Source organism: Neltuma alba, unplaced genomic scaffold, assembly GCF_004799145.2.
Source record: "Neltuma alba isolate B1F8T4 unplaced genomic scaffold, ASM479914v2 tig00011547_pilon, whole genome shotgun sequence".
Taxonomy (NCBI): domain Eukaryota; kingdom Viridiplantae; phylum Streptophyta; class Magnoliopsida; order Fabales; family Fabaceae; genus Neltuma; species Neltuma alba.
The window spans coordinates 42,912-60,984 of record NW_021636208.1 but is presented as its reverse complement, the minus strand read 5'-3'; the positions used below and the strand labels follow the sequence as shown (position 1 = coordinate 60,984).

Genomic DNA, 18,073 nt, shown 5'->3' with positions numbered 1-18,073 from the left:
ATTTTGCTTTATTTTTTTTTTGGGCCAAAGAACATAGGTTTAGATTCTATTCCTAAATTTTATATTATATAGTACTTTCGCCGGTTCTAAATTTTGTAATAAATAGATGTTATTTTTTAAAAATATTTTTGTTAATTAAATATATTGATTAGAACTACTATTATTAGAAAGACTATATTGGGAAAAAATGTATAAATATGAGAGACAAAGTGGATTGTGTTTTATATTTAGGACCAAAATAAAAATCAAACAAGATCTTATATTAATGACCGGCGGTAATAATTTTTTTTTCTAGAAATATTTATATTGATCATGCATATTAAAAAATTCCAATAAAAAATAGTTGCTATCCACATGATAAAAAATGACAGTTTAGGTGGAGTTGCTGTGGGAAGAACATAGATTTCATTCCTAAATTTTATACTGCGGTAATTGACATATTAATTTCTTATTTAGGCACCGTTTGGGTGATAAGTCACCCAAACATCCACCCAATTTGCACAAACCATGGTTTTGGGTCAAAACTATAGTTTTGGAAAAAGCAAAAATTTTTTGCTTTTGGAGAAAAAAAGGGAGAGTGTGAGTCTATAGGATATGTATCTTGTTATTTTTTTTATAAACATATTTTTTTATAAACATATTTAATCTTATATTTTATAAATATATATACATATTAATTATTTATTAATTATATTATCTTATGTATTATTAATTATGTTAATAAAAAATATATTATTAACAATTTTATTCGTTCAAATTAAAATATATCATAAATTAACTTTTGTCTTTTTTTAGTAATTTGTATATATAAAAAGTGCTTCTGATAACAACTATCCAAACACTCTCACTTTTCAAAATCACTTTTTCATAAAATTTATTCTTTCCAGAATCTATTTTCCAAAATCACTTTTTCACCACGGCTTGGTTTCATCCAAACACACCCTTAATATAGAATAATGTAATCGATTTATTTCGTAACGCAACACAGGGGTGAGCAAATTGTAGCCCACACATCTCTTCCCATACTCTCCTCTGTTCTCTTTCATTCCCTGCTCCTCTCCACGCAATTTCTCTCTCTCACATAGAGTTCAGTGTAAAGTTCTCTTACTTCTCCTCCTCCTCCTAATCCATAGCAGATGGCCGATTACAGAGAAATCCCTATTCGATCAAGTTCTCCTGACAACACCATCAACCACAACAACAGTCACAACCCTTATACTAACGTTTCCCCTGGGTCCGCTTCCCCTGCTTACAACAGCAGTGAGTAAATTTCCAACGGATCTTCTCTCCTATATGAATTTTTTTTTGGTAATTCACTTCTATTTATCTTTCTGCTACGATTTCAGGCCCTAATCCCATGGATACTATATGGGATGCGTTACATCGGTGTAGCAAAACTGTTGAAAAGGCAACCAGGCAAGCAGAGAGCATGGCCGATAATTTCTGGAGTCACAGTGAGTTTCCTCTGTCTTCAGGACCGTTTATAGAAATGAATTAAAGCGGGAAATGAAACATGAATGACCATTAACTGCTTATGAAGGTAAGTCGACTTGAGAAGAACTGGGTGGAGAAGTAATTGTTATAGACTATGATCACGACCTAAGAGCTTAAGATGGAATGGTTAATGGTCTTTATGTGATGTTAGAATATAGAATTTCAAATCTAGTGAAGTGAGAGTACTACTACTACTTGTTATATATAAATTGTCTTGTACGTATAAAGAAAAATTAAAGTAAATACTAGTACTTTGTGTCTGGTTAGGATCGCATAAAAATAAGTAAAGATAACGTAAGCTGAATTGCATTCTTTCGCTTTTTCCTTATCTCAACTGTTTTTCTCTAAATTCTGGGAAGCTGATTGTTAATCAGCAGAAGACTAGAATCCTAACAGTTGACACCTATGTGATAGTTAATCATGGTTCCTTTCAGGTAAGTTTCAGATTTTGTTCTTCCCTTATTCACTATGATTTTATAAACTAAGTTTTCGACATGAACATTGTACTAAATGCAAGTCTGGTCTGAAGTCCAATAGACGAATTGAGTTTAGTTTTTTTTTTTTTGGGGAAAGTCTGAGCCTCTGTAATATGTTTTCCATATGCAGTCAGGTTGGGCTCTAATCCAGCTGATGCAGCAATGGCTAGACTTGTTCAAGGAACAAAAGTGCTCACCCAAGGAGGGCATGACAGAGTATTTCAGAATTCATTTGGGATATTGCAAGGAGAGAAGCTGTTAACGCAATATGCCTGCTATCTATCAACTTTCTCTGGACCTATAAATGGAACACTTTTCATATCAACAAAAAGATTAGCCTTCTGCAGTGACTATCCACTTCATTATTACCCATTCTCACTCCATAGTCAATCCATGTGCTATAAGGTATTTTTTACCTTCCTTTTCCCCACTCAGAAGTTAAAAGTAGTTTTTGGTATTTGGTATTCTGTCGTTTTAATCATAGCATCTTGCTTAACAGTAGAAATCTCTGATTGTCTTCGTGTTATTGGTGTTCATGATGCTTGATATAATCCAAGATGCAAGGAAGCATGACAATCAAGAAGTGAGAGGATTTCACATTCCAGAAGTTTTGGCTCTGTTAGCTTTTGCACAACATATGTTGTATCTCATTACAAACATTAAAATCTTAAATATTATATCTCATACCCCAACAATGCAAGATTGATAATGTAACAAGCAGCTTACTATTCCCTATCTTCGAGCGGTAGCTTAATTAACTTTCATATACAAGCTTTCAATGTTTCAATTCTCAGTTAGTTGGGACTGCTTAAATTTGTTAACAGAAAAAACAAAGGTACAAGGTTAGGCCAAATTATCTCATATAGGTGCTGCCTACTAAGATCATAGCTGACTACTTCAATTTCTTGATAACTGAATCTCTAATGTTATATTTTCTAATACCAACTCTGATTTTGTATTTGATATGCAGGTGGTAGTTCCAGTGGAAAAGTTGAGCAGGGTTACTCCTTCCTCAAATAGATGGAACCCTTCCGAAAAATACATTGAGGTTGTCACAGTGGATGGCTATGAATTCACTTTTATGGGGTTTATAGCATATGACAAGGCTCTCAAGACTCTAAGTGAGACCTTACAGCGATATCGCAACCATTCCACTGCAATGTGAATGCTCTGCTGTTCTAAGAAATGCGCATGGCTCATAAATGAAATACAAGAATTCAACTGTATTGTATGACATATAAGAGTTCAATTGTACTGTATGATCAGTAATAATGTGCTACGATATACCCTTGATTAACAATGCCCTTGTACTTTACTGTGTAATAAGAATCTGTTTGGTCTAAGTGATAGAAAAAGTTTATTTCTGTTTTCCCGTTTTCATGTGTTTAAAACGATCAAAAATATATAATGGCTTTCTAAATGCCAAAGTGAATTGTTATTCGCAGAATAAAAGTAGCAAATTAAAAACCTTTTCTTTTGAAACAAAATCAGAAATGAAAGTTCACAGGTGTGAGATAGTCAAGGTGAAATAGACGGCACCCGCAGATATCCAGTTACTAGGCAATTTGATCATGCAAGCCAAAGCTCCTTAACGACTTAAACTTGGATTAATTAGAACTATATCGGACAATGGATACATAGAAAGGGCACGATCCGAAATTAAACAATGGGAAAGAACTCATCAATATATTCAATAATAGAATAGCCGACAGTAAAACCATAAGATCATCAAGTTAGCTGGCACAACAATGTACAGCCCCTTTGACCTTTCTACAAAAATGCTTGAACTTGCTGGCTAAAGTAAGTTTTGAACATGTGGCAACTCTGGCGTTAGCGATACTTAAGCAGGATTTGTCCTCACACTACAAGGTTAGGTTCTTCGGCAGCTTTATCTCTAAACAGTGTTTCAAACTCCAAGCTCCTTGCTACTTCAAAGAAATGTGCAACCGCTTCTTCCGGTGTGCCAACAAGAACACCATGCCCTAGATTAAGAATGTGTCGTCGAGGCCCTGCACACCTTACAACCCTGACAAACACTTCCTTCAGTCTAATTATCCAATGAAATGGGGAAAAAAGACTCAAGATCCATCAAATTAGTGTTTTATTGATTCTGGTCATTTGTTAGTCACCAGGACACAACTGCTAGTATAGTATCCAATGACTTCAATTTCAAGTCAACAATCAAAGAAAATATGGCCTTTCTTCCAAGGGTCCCAATCCAACTGAATCGACAAATCCATGTCAAATTAAAAATAAACGGATTTATCAATGGTACTTCAGTTTTTAAGTTGTTGATTGCCACTACCAACACAACCATTTTCAGTACCGTGATCCTACTGTGAGCGTATATCAAGTGGAGTTCAGTCCCCCAGCATAATTCATAAGAAGAAAGACTACAGCCCAGAAATGGTGAAGATTGCATCTAAATCTTTGCAAGACTATCATACTTGATTGCACAAAGAAAACCAAAGTTAAGAGTGTATAAGTCACAAACCTCTGAATTTCTTCAGTCACAGCACTAAGAGGGGAGAACAAGTAAGCAGGGTCCACATTTCCCTGCACACTTATTCCACTACCCAGTCGTCTTCTTCCATCGGCCATATCTACTGTCCAGTCTAGACCAATAACATCAACTCCAGTTTCTTTCATACGCTCAAGAAGGCCACCATTACCATTTATATATAGGACAAGCGGGGTCTTAGGGCACTTTTCCTTCACCACATTAACAATCTGGAAATTGGGAAGAAAAAAAACAAGAAGAAAATGGCAAGACAATAACTATTGCAGAAAAGGAAGAAATGGCAAGACAGTAATTAACCTAGCATTGACAGTTTTTTAGCACTATCAATAAAGAAAATAACTAGGAAAATATTACAGGAATATTAGTCATAGAATTCAACATAAATATATGAAAAATGCGGCTTCTTGTTTGGGATTTAGTCCTTTGGTATTTGAAAACTAAAATATTCAAACAGCATATAAGTAAGTTATGAACTTAATTTGTTACTAAAAGCTGCTAATACACAAGCTTTCAACAGAGTAAATAATTTCTGAACTTCTGATAGTTTTCTTCACCAGGCCAACTAGCCAATAGCGGTCCAAAGAGTCTTCAAGCTCTGTAAGAATTAACTTAACATGAAACCGTAATAATGAAAAGCTCTGCAAGCTATGGACCATTGGTCTATTTTGTTTCCTCAACAATATAAAGGAGATGAGCCTGTTTTAACATGAGTATGAGCATAGTATATGCATTAATATCAAACAATGCAGGGTGAAAATGAAACATTTGGGGCAAAGAAAAGAAAAGACAAGAAAAGAACAAAAAAGGAGTATGTTTTCAAAGCCACCTCTTTGATGTAAGGCTTTGACCAGCGTTCCCACATATCAGGTGGTAGTTGTCCACCCCATGAATCAAATATTTGTATGCAATGAGCTCCAGACTGAACTTGATAAATGATGTACTCTGTTATTGCCTGTGTCAAATGAGAAAGAAGAGTCCTCAATACATGTGGCTCTGTATGGCACATGCTCTTTATCTTTGTATATGTGCGTGTTGTACCCCCTTCCACTATGTATGTAGCTATCGTCCAAGGTGCTCCCACAAAACCCAAAACAGCAGCATGACCACCAACCTAGATAAACCATAGAGAAAACAAAATAAACGTTAACTTAGGAAAACAGATTTACCTGAGTAGTTATGTTAAAAATGAGGTGAGACAACAAACTTACCTCCTGGCGTAATATCTTGAGTGATTCTCCAACAAAACTAAGTTTATCCAAATCAATTGGATGCAAGGATTTTAAATCCTCTTCAGAGCGTATCGGTGATGATATAACAGGTCCCCTCACTTCTTCTATGTCAAATGGGACACCAAAGGCAGGCAGAGGAGTAAGTATGTCCGAGAAAATAATTACCCCATCAGGTCTGAAAGCTCTCCAAGGCTGCAAAGAAATTTCCACAATGAGATCAGTCGTCTCTGACCTCTGTCGGAAGGATGGATATTTCTCAGCAAGCTTTCTGTAAACAGCCATGTACCTTCCTGCCTGGCGCATCATCCATGCTGGAGGACGACTAACAGCATCTCCTCTGGCAGCCTTTACTAACAGTGGATCTGAGTAAGAAAACAAAACAAAAGGATACACAAAACATAAAGTCAATCATCACGAAAACCTGTTTACATAGACATGTAATTTCCTGTGTCTGCACAAGATACAACATAAAATCAATAACATGGAAATTACCGTCATACCCTACTCAATAGAAGTAATAAAATGAACAAATACAAGTCGGTGCCCTCAATACTACCTCTCCTTTTCCTTCAAAGAAATAATACACAACATATTTAAGAAATAATGGAGTAGTAAGACTAACTAAAAGTTCTTTTTAACGCCACTTAGCAGTGATCCTATAAGCCACTCTCAATGAAACACTCAATCAATCAACTGTCCGAATTTCCAAACGAAATCAGATGGCTTCTAACCATATTTGCAATGATACAACCAAATTTCATTCCAATAACCATCTGCAAACACATATTCATACCTTAACGATAGTCAAAAACAGAAGAGAATCTTGGGGCACGAATAATTGATGGAGCCACATATGCAGTGCAGACATAAATATCATTTTGTCCTAATAATCAATTCTGATGAATTCACTTCATTTCTGTATTATTGTTTTATCAAAACTAAAAATCCTTATCGACAGTAATGGCGTTACTCTCACCGTATATCTAACGAATCTCCGCCAATGCCAAAACAGATAAAACAACTTCATTTTCAGTAAAATAGGACATAATCAACGCCAGAAACAAAAAGCAGAGTAACCTAATTCGTTATTGACGCTCAAAAAAGTTTCAGGAATAGACAATAGGCCGTACCATCATTAGAAGGCGAGGATGTTGAACAAGTGACGGAAAATTTTCCGTGCGGCAATTTTGCTTTTGGAGGGACTGAAATTACATTGGAGCCACCATAGTTGAAGCCAGATTGCACGAACAAGGAAGAAGACTTCCAACCCACAGCACTGTACAAAGAAAATTCCAAAGTCAGAACTAAAATTGAAGTTACCAACTATAGAAAGATAGAGTGAGATAGAGGGGGAGAGACAGAGTGGAAGAACTAGCCTGCTAACGGAAGCACTCATCTGGAGTAGGAAGAGACGAAAGGGAATCCTAATTTTATATTTTAAGGATAAAAATTCGTTGTTGGTGAGATTTCTTATCCCTCAAAGCTTTGCCTTCGTCTTCGTCTTCCTCGAGCTACTGGTGGTGGGGACCTGCAACTGGAAGCAAAGGCTAAACCCACGGCCCAAGAGGCAGCAGGGAAACACCAGGAGATGGATAGAAAATCGAGATAGTCTTTGAAAGAAATTAAAAAATACATAAAGACCCATTTATTACAATTGTTGGCGTTTACTTGTTTTCAAAATTAATACTAATACTCTTTCTGTCCTTTGATATAAAAATTAATTATTTAATTTTGATTTTAAATATAAGATATATTTTTTATATTTATTAATTTACTTAATTGTTAAGAAAAATATGTCATATTTTTTATAATTAACTAACTTACCTAATTTTTTTAATTTAATCAAATTAGTTAAATAAATTTTATACTACTTCCGGTTCTTAATATAAGACTCTATTTGACTTTTATTTTGATTTGAATATAAGACTCCAATTCAGTTTGTTCGTCGTATTTATATATATATTTTTTCTAAAGTAGCCTTTCTAACAATGATAATTCTAGTCAATACACTTGATTAACAAAGATATTTTAAGAAAGACAATATCTATTTAAGACAAATAACTAACTCAACTTACTTCTTTAATTTTCTTAAATTAGTCTGGCTCTTATAATTAAAACCGGGTATTAAAGATGAGAGAGTATTATAGTGCTTACACATTTTTTATTTAAAAAAATTTTTTTTGGGGTGATTTTTCCATAATTTTTTATTATTTATATATTAACGCTTGTGACAAAGACAAAATCAAAAAAGTTTGGTTCCGTTGCCGGGAATCGAACCCGGGTCTCCTGGGTGAAAGCCAGATATCCTAACCGCTGGACGACAACGGAATTATAAGCCGCTCGTATGTTATTTATTTGTTAGCTAAACTAATGATTTCTCTACCAGATCAAGTTGCCCAGTTCAATTGGATGCGTAGAAATCCAATGAACGAGGGCGATGATTTTGTGGGCGGCACGTGTGGCCGATGACAGGGTGAGTTGTCGGAGAAGAGGAATCATTGCTTCGGCGACAGGATAATCGCCTCTATCTCGATCTGTTTTGCTTCATCATGATAGTTCAGTAAATTTATCTGCCTCTCCCTTTCTGGACCTAGCTCTTCCCCGCCCTTGGCAGGAATGATCTCTTCTGCGTTCGAAGTAAGCGTTATTCCTCAGCTACTAAACGCGCGAGCAGGTGGAAAGGAGGCTGGTTTTCATTTACTGTGCTAAAATTTAGCCAACCAAACGGGTACCTTGGCTGTGAGCGGCTCTCCTTGGAGTTGGAGGTCCTGTCGAATGATTTCATCTAGAGAGAATACATTTTGGGGATGGATTTTCATATTACTTGGCTCTATATTCTTTGTTGCCTACTTATTTGCTGCAATTATTTCCAAGCTTCTTCCGCCTTCAAATATAGCGTTAATATCTGCTATGCAAAATGACTGGTAATCAATTATAATGTGAAGGTTCTGTCTATTTATTTATGTTTTCTTATTTACTGATTTCTGAAGGGGAACAATGCATGCATAAATCATAAGGCCTTAACACTGAATTGTGTTCCATACTGAACTTTCTATGTTCAACTTGTTTTACTATTGATGGACTAGATATAAATTTTTATGATTCAAGATGCTAGAGGACAATATTGACTGTGTCTGTTTCGTTTTGATTACATGAAATAACATGGATAAAGTTTTATCCTTGCCATTATAAGTATGTAGATGCAAGAGAGGATTGCACTTGGGTCAATTGTGGGCGATAATGTAGAAAATATCTAAGTTATCTTCTAGGATAGATAAAGCAAATGCTTCTAACTTCTTTTTTAAATTTCTGTCAGTCATCTGTGCGATAGAAATGTCAAGAGGTTCTATCACCTTCTTCGTCTTTCTTTTTTTTTTTTGGGGGGGTGGGGGGGTGTGGGGTGTGGAATGAGCTCATCAATGTAGAAATTCCTTCCTAGCCTCAGGATGGTGTGCCTTCAAAATAGCTGGTTTGGTCTGAGGTCTTTTAGCCTCGTGTCCAACATACTACTAATCAGGTCTGCGTTATCAGCTCAAGACATGCTGGGTATATCCTCATGGAATGACCAAGTGATTGTGGGGAGCTTGTACCATCACATGTGTTAAGGGGGACTACATGGGGTTCTTGTTCATCATCAAATAATTTATTAGTTTATGCTTGTCAAAACATGATTGATGCAGTTATTTTGAGTTAAAACTGCCAGTTCTACTTGTTATCCCATTTAAATTATCCATTGAAGTATAGGGATCTATTTGTTTTTATCAACGCTTAGTCATGCAATTTTCAGAAACCATTCTGAATGACAAAAGATTCACAAATGAAAGGCAGCTAATCAATGGAGTTACAGCTCAATACATATAAAAGCAGATTAGTCCTCAGAGATGAGATGCCTCTTGCTATTTTGAGTTCAGTTTGAAATTTCATTCACCACCATTTATGTACATTGTAGATTTTTCAGGTAATTTGATTTGTGACATCACATGCTTTGACTCCAATAACAGGGCAGCATTTCCAACTAATGAAATGGTTGTCTTCTGGTGTGGAGTTACAGCCAACCTATGTAGTTTAAGTCTTTTAGCTTTTATAGAATATGACGAATTGGTTGGCAAACGTATTATATATCTTCCCATCTCTTAGGTATATATATCAAAGAAAGGTTACAGCTTCAAGAGAAGTTGAGACAGCTAAGAGTTTGAGGATACAAGATTCTCATCGTTTTTTGGCTAGTATGAAGTATTAGTAAAAATATAGGCATATTATGCATCAAAGCTTCTTAGATATTAGTGTGCCAAACACATACACCTTGGGTATCAGTGTACCAATACAGTTATCTTTCATGCTTGGATCGAAATTTTGGTTATGTCAAGTGCCTTCTTGAGTGAGACCTGCTGCTCCCAAAAATACCTTTGAAGGTGACATGTGGTTCTTGAATTCACCCTGACGAATTGTTTTTCAGCTGTCATAATATGTGGGAAATAACTTCTCTCTGTCTCTTGTGATTCTCTTCCAGGTTGATTATTTCTAGAGAATTTTATTTATTTTTCTGTTATAGGTTATTCAATTGTATGTTTTACTAGTGTTATCATAACTATTGTTAATAACTTGATCATCATTACTGTTGACGATAATGCTGCTATCACCGTTCCAGCCCCCCCCCCCCCAACTGAATATCAATCTCAAAACAATTCTTTTTTAAAAAAACAAAATTTCTTTTCCTGATCTGTATTTGGCTTATTGTAGGTATTACTGCTTCTTGGTGCCGTTGACTCTGCCTATGGTTGTGGTTGCTGTATACCTTCATTGGCTCAGCATGAAGATGTTCAAGCATGCTTAACTTCTAATTACTATCTGATCATTATTTGGAGGCACACAGGATTTTTTTTCTGCTTCGAAACGGGCCACCAGCTGACATTTAATTGGTCCTTATTTTTCGCAATTTCGGACTCTCCCACTCTCCGGTGTCTTTCTCCTTCTTAAGCTTAGGTACTAAATTCTATCGATTTCCTCGAATCAATTATTAGAGTAAGATATTTAATTTAGGGTTAAGATGTGAATTTGGCTCTGAAGCATCTCAAAGACGGTTGGTATCCCGAACTCTTGAAAAGTGCAATGTACCCACTGAAATTTCAAAGACAGTGCAATTCCCCCATAGTTAACAGATTGGCCGTGTTGATCGTTTGTACCAACGTTAGACCGAAATGTTCTGTGCTGGAATGCCATGTGGGGTATAGGTGGCACGTGTTGGGTGAATGAGCGATCTATGTGGCATTGTATCCGAGGTAGTCATTATGTTTTTTTTTTTTTGGTAATAAGTAGAACAGAAAATACTTTGAATTAAAAAAGTTTCTATCACTTGGCACAAAAACAAAAGCATGCGAAGCTTGAACAACAGAAAGTATGTTGTAACTTCCTGCTTTTAAAACCAAAAAACTAAACAATTTCATAAGCTTTCTTTAATTCTAGTAAGGTAGAACAGAATTGAACTTATTAAAGTATAAAAGAATTTAACTCAGTGGTAGAAAAGATTATACGTCATAATTCAAAAATCTACCATGATTAAAGAAAAACTTAACTATACATTTTTAAGTAACACTATAAAAGTGACTTCCACCGTAAAAGAGGTTTAAGTCCCACCATTTGACTAATTCAAAACACTAAACTAACTTGTTTCATAACATTAATTTAACTTGTTTGGGATCCCAATACACAGTTAACAATTAAACTAGTGGCGTCGGGCACTTTTGGGCACACAACATTCAGTGTAACTCCCATGCAACACAGAAATAGAAAATGAGGCCGTAGCAACGGAAGCCTCTATACAAAGCTCGAATCAAACACACTACATACTCAACACATGTTCAGACTTGTCTTTGGAGAAAGGCTCCTTGAAGATAACAGAACCAAGATCAGAGTTGCTTCTCTGGTTGCATGAGTATGCAACTTTATCATAGAGAATAGAGTACCCTAAATTACTCACATTCCGGAAATAGCAAAACTCATGGCTTTTGTACTTGTATACTTGTTGTGTACTACCAATTGCTTGAACCAAAGTATCATTCTTCACAGCCACAATGCTGTGAGCATTCTGCAGATTCTTGAGAGAGCTGCTTAAGAATCCAGAATCATTATTCTCTTCAAATCCCAATGTGACATTTGCAACATATGAAAATGTTTCGTTTCTTTGATTCAGTTCATCCACGTAGAAGGATAGGGAAAATTTTCTGTCAGTTTTATCAACAAAATGGACAGCAAAATATGGAATCTCAGCATCAACAGTGTCATTGAAAAGGATTGTTTGGCTGACACTCTCCATTCCCCCGTTTTTCCCAAACACCAGGGAGTTCGTGAAAGTGAAGTTTTGAACTAAACTGGTTGTGATATTACCAAAAGAAGATCTCACCCACCCAGTTGATGAAATTGATCTCCTCGCACTAGTTTGAAAATTTCCATTCAAGCCTTTATAACGTGAAACAGAGGATACAACCAGAGGCTTGACAATGAGGTTAGAAAGTTCTCCTTCTGTTTTTGTGCTCTTTCTATCCAACCAAACGTGCAGATTTGCATCTATGAACCAGACATTCAAAGCATTTGTTACCCTAAACCCTAATGAGTGGGTATCTCCATCCAATATCATACCCAAAAATGGTGTGATTTCAATATCGTAAGAAGGAAGATCAAATGAACCTATTCCAGTCATTGGTCTCCACAATAAGGGCTGTATCCCTCCTGTGTAAATCACAGTAAAAGGCCAAACCCCACCAATAATCTGATCATCAAGAGTGACCAAAACCTCTCTGAATGGTCCATTTCCAGGTGTATCAGTAAGGTTGTTTGCAGCAATGTACTCATTTGGAGGATTATTGTACCAAAATTCATCTCTCTCATGATATGAAATGTAGACCTCTAACACAGCCCTATATGCATTCTGGGGGATTTTGAACTCTTTCATAGCTGTATCATTGGAACTCACAATTTCAAACCACAACCCATCATTCAATGGAAGATTTCGTGAGATGGGTAATATTACATCTGCTGGAAAGTCATACCCAAATGCTAAACTTCCATCAGATTTTGGTTCATCACTACTAAAACTCTTCAAGTCAGGATAAAAGTGAAAGAAAATATCAACATGGTAGACCCCAGTGTAAGTATTATCAACAATATTTCCCAAATAAACAGCAAGAAGATGATCATCCATGAGCAACGAATAGTACCTCGTAATGTCCTTTTTAACAGTCCAAACAATCCCAGTAGGCCTAGGCTCCGCCGTACAACTTCGAAGCAGCTCAACTCCACCAAGCCACACACCGAAAATACGATCGAATTGAGTTCCTTTACAAGTCGCCTTCCACTCGAGAACAATCTTGGAACACTTGAGAGGGCAATGTTTGGGGGGACTGTAATTGGCAAAAACAGGCGTTTTTCCATACGTGAAGCCAAAATCGTGTTCAAGTATATGGTATGAACAAGGCTTTGTTGGAGGGAGTTTAATGGGTTTGGTTACCTCGAAGAACTCAGTTGGTGAGGTGTCATTTGTTGAAGATCCAAGCTGAGCAAGAAGATGTGGCCTGAGATGCTTCATTTTGTGAAGACTAGTTGCAGAACTCGGGTGTTGAAAACAGAAGAGGAAGAGGGAGAAGAAGAGAAATAGGAAAGAAAAGTTCATCTCGGTGGTAACAAACCAAGATGATTGATTCTATGCTGCGTGGAAGTTGCTCTGCATTGAGCTAAATTCTTCGTTGGCCTGTTATATAGGATCCAAGGTCAACCAGAGTCATTGCAACAGAAATAAGAATCATGAGTACAATTTTCTTTTGCTTTTTGTTTCCTTTTTTAAATGAAAAAGGTAAATAAGAAATCTAATGACCAAAATCAATGGATTATACGATCCCATAATAGTTTCACTTCTAATTTGATTTGGTTCTAAATATAATATATTGATTCATTTTGTATCTTATATTTATTTATTTTTTCAAAATAGTTCTTATAATAGTTGTACATGTTAAATATTCCATCAAATGATAGTTTTAATTAGTATACATTATTATGAAGGGTATTTTAGAGAAGACAACACATATTTATTACCAATAACTAACTTAATAAACTTTCTTAACCTACTCAAATTAATTAATTAGCTCTTATATTAAGTATCAAATGTACTATCTATACTCGAGATTAGACTACGCACAACAACAACAAAAAGGTCCTATTTACATATAAATAGAAGTGTCTTTTTTTTTTTTTGGGACTGATTATTTTAATTTAAATTTTGATGAATTGACATTTTTCAAATATTATAAAATGTTAACTTTGACCCATATCACATGGAATTAGCAAACAGTCTAGTTTATGTAAGATAATTATATGAAAAATAAGTACACTTCGAGAGCAAAAGTAATTAGTTATGAGCTTGTTGGAAGGTCACGTTCATGCTTGATAGTTTGAGTACAAGGTTTCCAACCTATTTTTTAAAACGCACTATAATGTCTTACAAGCCAAATAAGCATGATCATGTACACTTATAATATATATTAATATAAACTTCAATTAATTATTTAACCATGATGTAGTTAATCACACTCAAAGTGTCACACTCTAATCAGTGTGTTGGCCACGAGAAATCAATCGCACTCAATGGCCAATAGTAAACAAAGATAAGAAATTAAAATTTCTATTGTTCAACTTCCGGGTTAAAGAAGCTAAGGGTGCAATGATCCTTTCAATTAATTCGTTATAGAAGAAGAAATTGATCATATTGGCGGAATATGCACAGACCATGATGATTGTTCTGTTTTATAGGAAAAATCATATTAAAATTTTTTTTTCCTGTTTAGACCCTGTAGTAGCTGGAATATTCCAAATTAATGAATATTATATATATAACTAAATAATATTATCACCGAAATGAAAATGATGATGATTGTGTTTCCAAGATGGATTATTCTGAAAAATACAATGGCTGAAAAGTTTAGATCTCTTGCGCCTTTCTTAGTGTTTTCATGTGTTTGAAAGCTCCAAATGTTGATATGATTTTGAGTGCCAAAAAAAAGAAAAGCCTTAAGGTTCATTCTTTCTTATACCACATTGTACAGTGGTTGAAAAGAACCGAAAGGTCATTATTTTTAAATTAAACTATTTTTTGGGCCAAAAATGTCAAGTTTATCACTAATTTTGTGTGGCCATGCTTTATACTTGTGTACCAGCTTTTTTTTTTTTTAATTACATTAACAATCTACTTACAAATGAGATCGAAACTGTAACCTTCCATTTATCTAAAAGTTTCAATATCATTTTATCATTCATCATAAGGACATTGGCACATGCAAGCATTTCATTATTACACGTGCATGTGTGTTTGTAATTGTTGGAATATGATACTCCCCTGTTCTTTTTTATAAAATCCGCTTTAGAGCTGTGTTATTATTAGATAAGGATATATTTAAAAAAGTACTTTTTTAATATATGTATTACTTTTGACAGTGTATTACTTTTTCCTTGAGTCCATTGTCTAGAACACTAGTTTGAATGGAGTAGTTGAAACTGAAAGACCCATTGAAATATCACATTAAGAGCTGGTCATTGATAGGCGTATCGAAACTTGCAATTTCAAGTCTTGGTAATTCGTAAGAGCATTTAATGCTAATTTATTTATTATGACTTGTAATAAAAAATATAGAAGCCTTCCTAAACTTGTATATAAATACTGATGGGTGCTTTCGTTTTGATATAAAGTGAAACATAGTCTCATTGTTCTTTCATTCATGGAAAGATCAATGGCTGTAGAATTACTAAATCAAAGCCTATGCCTTTCTATATTATGGTGCGTCATCTTCACCATGATTGTGTTTAAGCTCATAATTAGAAGAGGCAACAATAAGCTGAATCTGCCTCCATGCCCTCCAAAATTACCCATTATTGGCAATCTTCATCAGATAGGAGGGCTCTCTCACCGTTCTCTGACATTTTTCTCACAAAAGTATGGCCCTCTTATGTTGCTCCAATTTGGTCAGATTCCAACTCTGGTGGTTTCTTCTGCAAACCTTGTGAGAGAAATGGTCACAATCAACGACCTGGCTTTCTCTTATCGTCCCTCAATGACAGTTCCAGAAATCTATTTCTATGGAGGCAAGGACGTGAGTTTGGGACCCTACGGCGAAGATTGGAGATACAAAAGGAAAATCTCTGTTATTGAATTCCTAAGCTTGAAAAAGGTGAGATCTTTTCAATTCATCAGAGAAGAGGAAGTTTCAAACATGGTTAACAAGATTCGTGAAGCTTGCATGAAGAATAATAATGTAGCAGTGAATCTGGTTAGGATGGTTAGTGCAACCACATGGAACATAAATTTTAGATGTGTTTTTGGCAAGCAGTATGAAACACTAGATGATAAAAGTAACGGTTTTAACGAGATAGTCATGAAAATATTGACTCATTTCAGGGAGTTCAGTTTTGGGGATTACTTCCCGTCATTGTGGTGGATGGATTTTGTTACAGGGCTTGTTCCCAAAGTGAAGGCCAATTTCAGAGAAATGGACGCTTTCATCAACCACGAGATTGAACAACGTAAGAGTGGGAAAAAGAATACTGAGAATAAGGACTTCATAGATGTTTTGGTTCAACTTCAACAAGACGATGATATGCCTGACGTTGGACTCTCCCTAGCTAGCATCAAGACACTGATAACAGTACTTCTCTCTCTCTCTATATGTATATAGTACTCTCTCTTTCTCTCTCTATATATATAACACACAAATAGACGAACACATTTAATCATAAAACATAATGGTCCCGTAAGTTACACTCTTTGAAATAGGGCTAGTACACTTTCTTTGGTCCTATACATAAGCAACATTCTCTCACATAAGTTTAGTCTGTTCTATATATAAGCAACATTTTAATGATTTTTTTTTTCATTTTTACTCCTAATTAATTATATATATATCTCATATTTTTTTCTCACTAATTCTTTTTATATCTGAAAAAAAATATCTCTTACATATTTATTATTTTTGCTTAATCTTAACCAACATTTTTATCTATATATTTAATTTGTTTAGTTGTAGAGAGGAGTAGTAAATGTGTGTGTGTGTGAGTGAGTGAGCTAACACATGATGCATTTGAAAAACCACAGGGTATGATTATTGGGGGATTGGAAGCTAATGCAACTATGGTAGAATGGGCTATGGCAGAATTGATGAGACATCCGGAGAAAATGAAGAAAGCACAAGAAGAGGTACGAAGAATTGCAGGGAAGAACAATAAATCAAGAAAAATAATAGAAGAAAACGATGTGAATCAAATGAGCTACTTGAAATGTGTGGTGAAGGAAGCTACGAGACTTCATCCACCTGGTCCTCTTCTTTTCCCAAGGCAAACTAATAGTAGCACTGTGAAACTAGGAGGCTACGATATTCCCCCAAAAACAAGTGTAATTATCAACGCATGGGCAATTCAGAGAGATCCTAATCTCTGGGAAAAACCAGAAGAATTCATACCAGAAAGATTTGAGAATAATGATGTTGATTTCAAAAGCCAAGACTTTGGATTAATACCATTTGGTTTTGGAAGAAGAATTTGTCCTGGGATCTTATTTTCAGTGGCAACGATTGAGTATACACTTGTTAATCTCTTGTATTGGTTTGATTGGAAGCTGCCTGCTCATAATAATGAAAACGGAAAGGACGACATAGATATGAATGAGACAGACGGCCTACTTTCCTCCATGATGCTTTCTCTTCATCTTCACCCAATTCCATATGTACCCCTTTTGCCCTAAATCTTGATATGATCTTAATTATCTCTTAATCGTTTTAGCTTTTCTATGTAGCATGCATGCTGCTGCAATAAATTGCACATTAATTCTGGTGCGTTTGTGTATATTTCCCTCCATTTTATTTTTTTGAGTCTCAGTTACCTAATCCACAAACTAAGAAATTTAGTCAATATTAGTTCATATCGTGAAATTACATACTCCCTCCGTCCCTCTTAAACATCTATCATCCTCTCTTCGTATTTACAAGTTGTGTTAAATTTTTATAGCAATTTTTATAATTTTTTTTCCTAATTAATTACTTATTTTAATATCCAATATATTTATTATCTCATTTTTCAAACTATCATCTCTCTCTATTTACATTCTCTCTCTCTTTTATAAATAATGATATTTTGGAGAAAGAACTTTTAATTTTTACCTATTTATTGTCTTTAACTAACTTTTAAATCTAAGTGATAGAGTCAATGTTGCTTATAAAAGGGGATTGAGTGAGTATCATCTTTCCAACAATGCTCAAAAATAAATTTAAATTTTCTGGTTATCTTTTAAACCCTCTTTATTCTACCATAACTAATTAACT

General features: G+C 35.1%; 4 protein-coding genes, 1 long non-coding RNA gene and 1 other non-coding gene across 7 annotated transcripts; 3 read left to right on the top strand and 3 right to left on the bottom strand.

Annotated features, from left to right (window-relative positions):
- The first annotated feature begins 1,019 nt into the window (after window positions 1-1,019).
- LOC114714879 (GEM-like protein 1) lies at window positions 1,020-3,313 on the top strand. Its single transcript, XM_028899665.1, has 4 exons — window positions 1,020-1,260; window positions 1,347-1,454; window positions 2,101-2,375; window positions 2,941-3,313. Exons 1-4 carry the CDS (start codon window positions 1,137-1,139, stop codon window positions 3,133-3,135), a joined length of 702 nt encoding a protein of 233 aa, XP_028755498.1. The 5' UTR covers window positions 1,020-1,136; the 3' UTR covers window positions 3,136-3,313.
- A 316-nt stretch (window positions 3,314-3,629) lies between these two features.
- LOC114714877 (uroporphyrinogen decarboxylase 1, chloroplastic) lies at window positions 3,630-7,279 on the bottom strand. Of its 2 annotated transcripts, none has more exons than XM_028899660.1 (6): window positions 7,097-7,279; window positions 6,851-6,996; window positions 5,700-6,082; window positions 5,318-5,602; window positions 4,465-4,700; window positions 3,630-3,996 (listed from the first exon to the last, which is right to left on the bottom strand). In XM_028899660.1, exons 1-6 carry the CDS (start codon window positions 7,114-7,116, stop codon window positions 3,828-3,830), a joined length of 1,239 nt encoding a protein of 412 aa, XP_028755493.1. In that variant the 5' UTR covers window positions 7,117-7,279; the 3' UTR covers window positions 3,630-3,827. The 2 variants fall into 2 exon arrangements, with proteins under 2 accessions (XP_028755493.1, XP_028755494.1); XM_028899661.1 differs by having other exon boundaries at window positions 7,105-7,279.
- A 697-nt stretch (window positions 7,280-7,976) lies between these two features.
- Window positions 7,977-8,048, bottom strand: TRNAE-UUC (transfer RNA glutamic acid (anticodon UUC)). Its single transcript has one exon. It is a non-coding gene; the product is annotated as a tRNA-Glu (tRNA).
- A 60-nt stretch (window positions 8,049-8,108) lies between these two features.
- On the top strand, window positions 8,109-10,618 carry LOC114714880 (uncharacterized). The gene is made up of 2 exons (XR_003737491.1): window positions 8,109-8,644; window positions 10,461-10,618. It is a non-coding gene; the product is annotated as an uncharacterized LOC114714880 (long non-coding RNA).
- Window positions 10,619-11,384: 766 nt separating this feature from the next.
- On the bottom strand, window positions 11,385-13,386 carry LOC114714876 (peptide-N4-(N-acetyl-beta-glucosaminyl)asparagine amidase A-like). Its single transcript, XM_028899659.1, has one exon. It carries the CDS (start codon window positions 13,384-13,386, stop codon window positions 11,560-11,562), a length of 1,827 nt encoding a protein of 608 aa, XP_028755492.1. The 3' UTR covers window positions 11,385-11,559.
- A 2,170-nt stretch (window positions 13,387-15,556) lies between these two features.
- LOC114714885 (cytochrome P450 71A1-like) lies at window positions 15,557-17,496 on the top strand. Its single transcript, XM_028899671.1, has 2 exons — window positions 15,557-16,405; window positions 16,852-17,496. The coding sequence occupies exons 1-2, from the start codon at window positions 15,557-15,559 to the stop codon at window positions 17,494-17,496; spliced, it is 1,494 nt and encodes a 497-aa protein (XP_028755504.1).
- The last annotated feature ends 577 nt before the right edge of the window (window positions 17,497-18,073 follow it).